Source organism: Hemibagrus wyckioides, linkage group LG06 (genome assembly GCF_019097595.1).
Source record: "Hemibagrus wyckioides isolate EC202008001 linkage group LG06, SWU_Hwy_1.0, whole genome shotgun sequence".
In the NCBI taxonomy this organism is placed as follows: domain Eukaryota; kingdom Metazoa; phylum Chordata; class Actinopteri; order Siluriformes; family Bagridae; genus Hemibagrus; species Hemibagrus wyckioides.
Genome location: NC_080715.1, coordinates 12,897,586 through 12,907,499, shown reverse-complemented (window position 1 = coordinate 12,907,499; position 9,914 = coordinate 12,897,586). Strand labels below are relative to the sequence as shown.

At 38.7% G+C, this 9,914-nt stretch overlaps 1 protein-coding gene across 3 annotated transcripts; it reads left to right on the top strand.

The window, feature by feature from the left end:
• The first annotated feature begins 4,903 nt into the window (after positions 1-4,903).
• Positions 4,904-9,452, top strand: mettl5 (methyltransferase 5, N6-adenosine). Of its 3 annotated transcripts, none has more exons than XM_058392290.1 (8): positions 4,904-5,038; positions 6,509-6,654; positions 8,006-8,120; positions 8,320-8,501; positions 8,636-8,718; positions 8,803-8,854; positions 9,015-9,064; positions 9,164-9,452. In XM_058392290.1, exons 2-8 carry the CDS (start codon positions 6,555-6,557, stop codon positions 9,203-9,205), a joined length of 624 nt encoding a protein of 207 aa, XP_058248273.1. In that variant the 5' UTR covers positions 4,904-5,038; positions 6,509-6,554; the 3' UTR covers positions 9,206-9,452. The 3 variants fall into 3 exon arrangements, with proteins under 3 accessions (XP_058248273.1, XP_058248274.1, XP_058248275.1); XM_058392291.1 differs by having other exon boundaries at positions 5,014-5,118; XM_058392292.1 differs by lacking the exon at positions 4,904-5,038 and adding an exon at positions 5,091-5,228.
• Positions 9,453-9,914: the final 462 nt, after the last annotated feature.

Below are 9,914 nucleotides of genomic sequence, written 5' to 3'. Positions count from 1 at the left end.
GACAAAAAAAAAATTCAGAGACTCATAGTCTCTATACCAAGGCACATTGAAGCTGTTCTGCTTCTATTAAACCATATTATGTTTTTTTAATTAGTTTGTTATATATAGTGTAAATACAAATAGATCAAACATATACAGTTTAGGACATTAAGTTACAGTAGAATAGAAAAGCATCAAATTGCTTCCTGCTGCTGGTTTTAAAATCTTTTGCTGGTTTTTCCTTTTTTTCTTTTCTTTATGCTTTCTGCAGCATTATGGAACAGGTTTTGTCTTCATTATCCTAAAGTAAAGACATTAAATATTAAATAATTGTCAAAATTCCACCTGAAATGGCAAACAGGTTCACCAAAACTTAACTCTCATAAAAACATGGCCTTGCCAGTTAAGTCAGTTGTTGTAAACAGACACAAATCTGATTCATGGACTTTGTGACTCCAGCCTTGTTTGAAGATCATAGCTGAGAGGTAATGATATTATAGTTCCTGTTTTCCAAGAAGACCAAAGTCTATGCCAGTCTTCCCAGAACTTTAACCTATAACCATCACGTTGTCATTATCTTTGCATTCTGCACCACAAACACTTCATTTAACAGCTTTCTAGGGCTCTTCATATTATTGCCTGAATTAGAGCTAACACGACTGCAGTACTGATGCAATATAACAAATTTTTATATGCATATCCTAAATGCAATAAGAGCAATCTATTGGCTGTTTGCAATACAAATTAGCCTGAATACCTGGATTTCCACTGAACTTCATAAAGCCATGTTAAGTCTAAAAGGTAGACCTACTGGAGGCAAATCACTCTTATGAAAGGGTGTAAAATGAATGAATGGGGCTTAAGCACAAACACTTAAACTGCTAAATGGTAACAGTATTTTAAAAAATGTGCCATATAGTTACTGTCATACATAGACAGGTATCATATTAAAGGAAAAGGATTAAAATAAAAAATAAAAGAAAACATTAACAGGATTCTAATTAGAAGGGAGAGGAGAGGAGAGGAGAGGAGAGGAGACTAAAAAGAGGAGAGGAGACTAAAGAGAGGAGAGGAGAGGAGAGGAGAGAAGAGAAGAGGAGATGAGAGAGAGGAGACTAAAGAGAGGAGAAGAGAGAGAGAGAAGACTAAAGAGAGGAGAATAAGGAGAGGAGAGTGAGAAGTCATAAATTTTATGTGCTCCCTTTTCCTTTTTTATCTCATCTGTACTCTCTTATCTCCTCTCCTCCATGGTGCCACTTGATTAAGGACGGCAGCTTGGTGGCTACACTAATGGGCTCCAGAGTTGGGTGCTAGGCCGCCTGGTCAAAGGTTCTCAATGCTTTCTCCCCCAAAAATCCGGTCTGCTTGCTGCTATGCATGAATTACCAGCCACAGGAAAGTTAAAAAAGAGGAGGCTAAATTAAGTGCCCTCTCATTCCAGCATTTTCATGGTTTGTCTAAAAACAGGGTGCAAGATGATTCACATTTTATAAGCCCTCTCTTGCGGCCGCCTGCGTCACCCTGGCGCTCGGACTCCACCACTCATTCACACATCTCAGTCTCCCTCTATCTCTCTCTCTTTTTTTTCTAATTCAGAAACGCAGATCTTCTTATATAACACAATAGCACGAAATCTGAAGTGAAACCTCAGATAAACTGGAGTGACATCATAAAAATGGAAATGTCTCAAGAGGTCTTTTGTAGTCTTTGGTAAATGTGCCAAAATCAGACTCGACCTTGGAAACACGCTGAAGAATTTCAAGTTTGTGTTGCAAATTTGTCTGCGCTTGGTCTACATTGTGACTGATCTGAGCATTAACCTCAGCAAAGGGCACAGAAACATGAGCACACTGAAACAAGTGAGGAAGAAGACAAGCACAGCATTTCATGTTTTCAGCCGAAACGGTCAAAGCCAGTAACTGCCAGCCGGAGAGGAGAAAAAGAAAGGCAGTGACATTTCTCTAAGCGAGTTTGACAGCTAGTGCTGCTCTGAGCACTGTCCATTATCATTTCCTCATCATGGCTGCCACTGTGCTGGCAACGTGCTCTAGGGAAAACATCAGGCTGCTCAGGGCTGAGGAGTCTCTCTGAAAAGAGTATACAGTCCCAGAGAGTGGACAAAAAGGCCACTACTCCAGCAGCTTGAAGTTGACTTCTGCTGCCCCCTGTTAAGCATTACTGATATTACAATGGACAGTGCTGTAGGATGGTCATTCAGAAAAACTTAAAATGGGTGCACAATTCTATTCATCCATCATCCATCCCACCATTCATGTTGTCTTACTTCATGAGAAAGATTATATGCATGTGTAGGTGTGTCAGGATGCTAAATCTGACAAACGCATACCATATGTCCAGCTCTTAGCCATCCATGTAAACACAGAGAGGGAAAAAAAAAGCAGGCAAAAAATAAACTTGCAACTTCACCACAAAAAAGCCAAAAACCATTACAATGAATTACATTCCACAGTTACGACTGTTCACACACAGTGACCGTATACGCTCTTCAAGCCTCCATTCATCCCCAAGGGGGAGGAGGGGAGCCTTTGAGCCCTCAGTGAGAAGAATTGGCATGGCTGGCCTGAGGTTTGGAGGAAGAATGGGAAGTATGCTGTTACTGTGGTGCTGGTCAGACGGCAGGCTTTGGGTTTCCTCACCGCAGCAGCCGTGACCACAACTCCCCATCACTTGCACTCAATCTCCTTAACCATTTTAAGCTATAAAACGCTTCCTTACTAAATACTGCTCCACCCAGCACTTAAATTCCATACATTAAAAGAACACCCCATTCTACACCCACATAATAGAAAATAAAATGGGCTCGTTGGCCTGTTAAAGCTGAGGGAGCGGACTGGCCGGCTTTTCATTCACATGTCCTGATGTTGTTTGTGGTCTCTGCTGCCCCTCTCATGAGCAGAGGCACAGAAAAACAAAAGCGGTGATGAGTGAGATTGAGCCAAGAGAGGCAAAGAAAGAAAAAAGACAGCATTCTGAAGGAGTCATTGACAATTATAATGAGACAATACACAATTACCCAATGGTTGTTGTTAATTTATTTATCTTTTGGAAGGACAAAGAGAGTTACTTCTCCATAACAGCAGCTCTGACAGTAGTGCTGGCTGTTATTTAAATCACAGGTTTACATTAATGTGCTCCATCATAGAATATATTATGTATTTTAATTATTATATATACTAATATAAAGAAATACATGCCTTGTTATTTGCTGGAAATATCTGAAACTCTGCCGAAACATTCTGCTAGTATACTTTTATTTAGCTTTTATATAACTTTTTCTATAACGTTTTCTGCCAGACGAAAATATTCAGGACAGATGTTGTAGTGGTTTCTTGGTATGAAGCTGTATTTGTTTGTTGTATTAACTTCAAATGAAAGTGAGGGAATGGCTGCGTGTAGCTGTTATAATGAAAGTCATAACAGAAATGTGGAAATTTCACAACATTAAACCTAACTGTAACTGGATTAAAAGTATGATGTGTTGGTCTTGTAAAGAATTAACGAATAAATAAACAAAATAGCAGATAGATAGATAGATAGATAGATAGATAGATAGATAGATAGATAGATAGATAGATAGATAGATAGATAGATAGATAGATAGATAGATAGATAGATAGATAGATAGATAGATAGATAGAGAAATACCACATATACTCATAAATGTACCTTCAGTTTTGTGGACAAAACCAATCCAATAAAGACAGGAAGCTTTTTTTAATAAATCCTTTGACAGTAAGTTAATTACTTCAAATGTTATGTTTATTTCAAGTCTGTATTATGTTTTCCAAAAGTATGTGGACACTTGACCATCACATCTACATTTGGGCCTACCCCAAACTATTGCCAAGTTGAAAGCACAGAATTGTATAGGACATCTTTTTTGTTCAGTAGCGTCAAGATTTCCCATCACTGGAACTAAAGGGGCCAAACCTATTCCAGCATCACAATGCTCCTGTGCAAAAACCAACATCCATGCAGACATGGTTTCCCAAGCGTCGAGTGGAAGAATTGAGTGGCGTGCACAGAGCCCCGACCTCAATCTAACTCAAAACCTTTGGGGTGGACTGGAATGCAGACTGTGTACCAGGACCTTTCACCCAAGATAATGCCTGGCCTTACTAATGCTCTTGTGGATCAATTAATGGGAAAACCCACACAACTACACTCCATCTCTATGTTATAGCTCTATGTTTGTCTGCGTCACTGTACTTTGTCTGTGTTATGTGTAGCACCTCTGGTCTAGGAGGAACATTGTTTCACTTCCCTGTGTACTGCATCTGCTATATATGGTTGAAGTGACAATAAAGCTTCTTTGACTTTGACTTTGACTTTACAAAATCTAGGGGGAAAGACTACCCAGAAGAATGAGGAGAAATTTTGAATGGGATGTCCAATAACCACATATGGGTGTACTGGACTGCTGTCCACAAACCTTTGGCCATATAGTATATACGTACTCCATATACCAGTAGGCAATCACACTATAAAAAAAAGGCATTTGCTAGACGCTTATTGTACAGTTTGGAAAAGGAAAACATGATTTGCCAAACCATGACTAAAGCAAATACATAGCTAACTGTGTATAAATGAATGTTGTAAATGCTGTAAAAATATCTGAAACATAATCTCTGAAATATAATTTCATAGATCAGGAGTACCATATACACCATATGTAAATTTCTTCTTTTTCATATTTATTAAAGAAGTCAATTTATTAATAATTTACCCAAGAAAAAGGTTTATCGTTTTACTGTATCTGGTTTGTGCACAGAAGTAACAAGAAAATAACACTGTATTAATTTTAATGCGTCAGGACTCTAACGCTATTATTAAGGACTTTTGTTTTGACGTTTTTCACTGCACCGCCAAGCCGGAAGTGAACTTTTCTGATCCATACTTTCGTACTATGTAGTATGGCAAACTAGGGCAACACATCTAAGGACATATGTCGCTTTTTATTTTATTTAGTACACACTATTTAGTATGGTAGTATGATGTAGCCATGATGCCACAGTGCTGAACAGTTCACTATATTAATGTAAGCGTTTTTATTACGTTCTTTACGTTTGTTTTTGTTTTTTTGCTGTCAACAGAAATCAAGAAAAGTAAAACTCTTTGGTAAACACGTAAACATTATTAGTGCGCGTAGTTTAATTTGATGAAGCTATTTGGTGACCATCTTTGCGCGTGCATGGCTCGGTTGCTTTTTAGTAATACTAATGAAATATGTAAGTTTGTTTAAAGTGCACTGGTGAGACTGGAGGTTTATTTGGTTATTGTAGCTGTGTTATTTATTACGCATCATTCAGTCATTCCCTTAAGACACTGTTTAATGTGTAAGTGCGCTATGGTTTGTTGTGACGGAGAATTGGTTCATACACTATGTTGCCAAATGTTTTGGGACACCCCTCCAAATCATTGAATTCAGGGGTTCGGCTTGGCCCCTTAGCTCCAGTGAAAGGAACTCTTAATGCTTTATTGACTGGCCTGCACAGAGTCCTGACCTCAACCTGATAGAACACCTTTGGAGTGGAGACTGCGAGCCAGGTCAAAATTGGGACGCCTGCATTTACCTGAACATTAATTTAATATGGAGTTCAACAGCTTCAACTCTTCTGGAAAGGCTTTCCACAAGGTTTAGGTGTGTGTGTTTGACCATTCCTTTAGAAGTGCATTTGTGAGGTCAGGCACTAATGCTGGATGAGAAGGTCTGTCTCCGCTCTAATTCATCCTAAAGGTGTTCTATCAGGTTGAGGTCAGGACTCTGTGCAGACCAGTCAAGTTCCTTCACACAACTCACTCATCCATGTCTTTATGGACCTTGCTTTGTGCAATGGTGTGCAGTCATGTTGGAACAGGAAGGGGTCATCCCCAAACTGTTCCCCAGAAAGCTGGGAGCATGAAATTGTCCAAAATGTCTTGGTATGCTGAAGCATTAAGAGTTCCTTTCACTGGAACTAAGGGGTCAAGGCCAACCCCTGAAAAACAACACCTGAATTCAATCAAAATTTGCAGGGGTATCTCAAAACCTTTTGCAATATAGTGTATAATTGTTCATTTGAATTAATGTTGTGCATATTGTATATTATACAAGGATTTCTCAAAACATACTGCCCAAAAACAATATCTCTCCTTCAGATAATCAGAATGAGAAATGAGATAAATCTGGAAAATCCAGTGTAGTCAGTGTAGTTGTTGAATCTGTTAAGCCTTTTTAATGAACTTTCCAAACTGGTGTTTGAGAGGTGAAAGTAATCTCCACCAGTTGAACACTGCATTAGAGCTAGTTACTTGCTTCAATACTGTAAATGTGCTTACAGTTTCAATTCAATTCAATCCGATTTTATTTCTATAGCACTTTTAACAATGGACGTTGTCTCAAAGCAGTCTTACGGAACATAAGAAATATAGTACATTCAATCAACAGTCCCTAATACTCTGACCTGATATCCTTCCACTCAGATGTTGATGTCATTGTCCTGTTTCCTTCTCTGAATCAATCTTACAGGCTGAAAGAATGACTGAATTTCTGAAAGCACACCATTAATATAACAATGAAACTGAAAGAACTGGAGAGTTGCCTTCAGCAAGTGGACGGGTTTGAGGAACCAAAGATCCTCCTCGAACAGTATCCCACTGGCCCACATATAGCAGGTAACAGTACTTGTGGAGTTGCTGTGGTTATTAATGATTTATTTGATGAATCACTTACATAGCCTGAAAATGACATATCTAAAATAAATAAATAAATTCCTTATGTTATCTAGTTCATAGAGAAACCATTACTAAATGTGTGTGATGCATCACAGGCTGAAATACTGATATTTTAATTACATAGTTCTGAATTTTATGAGTCAAGGGTGCTGGTGGCTCAGTGATAGGTTTCTCGCGTACCATGCAGAAGGCCCGGGTTTGATTCCCAGCCAGTGCCAAACCCCAGCCACTGGATGCAGTGCCGGTCCCAAGGCCGGATAGAAATGGGAGGGTTGTGTCAGGAAGGTCATCTGGTGTAAAACCTGTGCCAAGTTGTTGTGTGGACCAGTTGGTCCACTGTGATGACCCCTCACACACATAGGGAGCAGTCGAAAGATCAACAAGATTATATTCAGGAGAATCACAGACATTTTGACAACCGGTATCAAACAGTCTGAATTGGCTGATTTTTAGGAAATCTCACTTGGCTGAGAAAACATATTTAACCAGACTTGACAGTTCAACCACAAATATTTTAAAACTGGCTTTTCTTTGGCTTGAAAAAACATTTTTGCTTTGTTTTGGTGAATTGTATTTATAGTTTCTAAAGTTGGGGTGTCCTGTAGCCAGATTATTATTATTATCATTATTATTATCATTATTATTGTTGTTGTTGTTGTTGTTTTGCCACAATTTAGCCCCAGTGGCATCTCATGCTACATTCAATGCAACTGGAAACAATTCATTGTAAATGAGAGTCTCCGACGTCCAGCAACCTAAGCAAAAATTGTCAGAAACTAAATGTGGGCGTGTCTAGCGACAAGACAACACTGAGAAAAGTTTAACTTCCTGCTAATATGAAGCGACTTGGTGTAATGACCAGCAATGGGAGTGAAGAGCACACGCTGCTTCTTCTTCATCATCTTAATCACAGTTGTGATTGGCTGCTGGTTATGCGTGCAGTTGGGGAAAGGGAAGCAGAATTCTCCAGCATCCCAGTTCTTCATGTGTCACTGTCCCGAGTGTTTGGTTTTGTTCTGTGTACGCTGTATTTTTAAGGTTTTTCTGTAAGCCCTATTATGTCGCCCAAACACTCTGCACCTTCTAAGGCTTCTGGCAAAAAACATACATACATACATACAGAACTCATTATAAATGTGATATTTCTACGAAATTCATCTGGCTTTATGCTTGCAAATGTTTTCTGTGTGTTTAAAGAGTTCTGGGAGGGTCATTTTTTTGGCTTAAACAATTAAAAAAAGGTGTTTTTTCTTTACTGCACTGTACAGTACTGTATATTATTCTGTTCCAGGTTGCATGCTCTACACCATCCACAACACATTCAATGACATTGAGAATAAACTGGTTGCTGATCTGGGTTGTGGATGTGGAGTGCTCAGTATAGGAGCTGCTGTCTTAGATGCAGGGTGAGAAGATTATAAAATGGTTATTTATTTAGATATTTATTATTATTTAGAATAATTAAATAGTTATTTAATGATTTGAAAGTCTATAATTACTTTATATGTTGTTGTTGTTGTTGTGCGGCTGCTCCCACCAGGGAACAGTTACTTTAATATACTTTAGTTTTATGGTGAAAATGCATTGTTTTTTTTTCTCCACCAGACTCTGTGTAGGATTCGACATTGACAGTGATGCTCTGGACATCTTCAAACGAAATGTGGAGGAATTTGAGCTGCCAAACATCGACATGGTCCAGTGTGACATCTGCTCAATTGGGTCATTATATGCAAAGAAATTTGACACGGTGATCATGAACCCACCGTTTGGCACAAAGCACAATCAAGGTGAGACAATCCTGGAATTGTCTCATTAGCATCAAATATCTTTTAGTTTATTAATATTATAATCAGATTTTAGTCATGAATGATTGATAACCACTCCTAACACAGCTGTTTCTTTTTTTGTTGTTGTTTTTAAGGTATAGATATGCAGTTCCTAAAGACAGCACTGTCCATGTCAAAGGGAGCAGTTTATTCTCTTCATAAAACGTCTACACGAGATGTAAGTGCTTTTATTTTCTCCTTGGTGAAGATATTACCTCGTGAAATAGACAGATTTACAACGGAGCTTTACCTTTCTCTGCAGCACATACAGAAGAAGGCGAGTGACTGGAAAGTGAAAATGGAAGTAATCGCAGGTGATGTTTTGAAAGAATTACTCAAGATTGGTTTAGTAGTTGGTCAGTAACAAGATTATACAGTGATAATGTAGATCATGTTCAAGCACAGTAACAATACTGTATGAAGCTGTTGGTTTGATGCTGGGATAACTCTGTTTCTTTGTTTTCTCTTCAATAGAACTTAGGTATGATCTGCCAGCATCGTACAAGTTTCATAAAAAGAAATCAGTAAGGATTCTTAAATATCTACCTCTGCAATTTATTTGAAATGACCATTAATAACTTCTGTGCATTTTCCTATTTAACAAAATGTTTTAAATATTTTAGGTTGACATCCAAGTGGACTTTATTCGATTCAGCCCAACATGAAACCTGAGCTTTTTTTGTTTTGTTTTGTTTTAATACAACTTTCAACTTTCTCTAGAACACTGTTTTTCTTAATGTGGATATATTTTAAAATGTTGTGTTCTTATGTCTGGACACCACTGTAAGTTTGCTTTGAAATTTCTTCATATAGTGTATTTAGGGTAGAGGTCTGGTCATATCCAGAAATGGTCAGGAGAGTGCAGGTTTTCATTCCAAACAAGCAGAACAACTGATTAAACAGGTGGAATCAGATGTGGCTCCTGTTTCTTTGATTGGTCTGTAAACTTGCTCCCACAGCAGCCCTTTCTGGAAAAAACTAGGCACCTCAGATCTAGATATCCATTCATCCATTACAGAGTCATGGGGAATCTGGAGCTATATAGAAAACCGTTTTTTGTAGTTCATGGGATGTCCCTCTAGATGGCAGTGATGGGACTGAAGTTCGCATATCCCATCCTTCGGGATTGGGGTCTGAGCACAGGGTCAGCCATGATGCAGAGCCCATGGAGCAGGGTGGGTTAGAGGCCTTGTATAAGGGCCCAATGGTTTGCAGCTTGGCAGTGCTGGGGCTTAAACCCCGATCTTCCAGACCATGACCCAGAGCCTTAACTACTTGAGCTACCACCGCCCTACCTTGTCTGGTATTTCAAGGATTTAGTTATTTATTTTTTTATTGTACAGTAATGTGCTGGATAAGAACAATGGCAATTTT

What these genes read in the sequence shown, in the direction of transcription:
- mettl5 (XM_058392290.1), top strand. Translation starts at nt 6,555, where the DNA reads ATGAAACTGAAAGAACTGGAGAGTTGCCTTCAGCAAGTGGACGGGTTT. An exon ending in TGGCACAAAGCACAATCAAG is followed by an intron (nt 8,502 to 8,635) that starts GTGAGACAATCC and finishes GTTGTTTTTAAG; the next exon opens with GTATAGATATGCAGTTCCTA. An exon ending in GAAAATGGAAGTAATCGCAG is followed by an intron (nt 8,855 to 9,014) that starts GTGATGTTTTGA and finishes TCTCTTCAATAG; the next exon opens with AACTTAGGTATGATCTGCCA.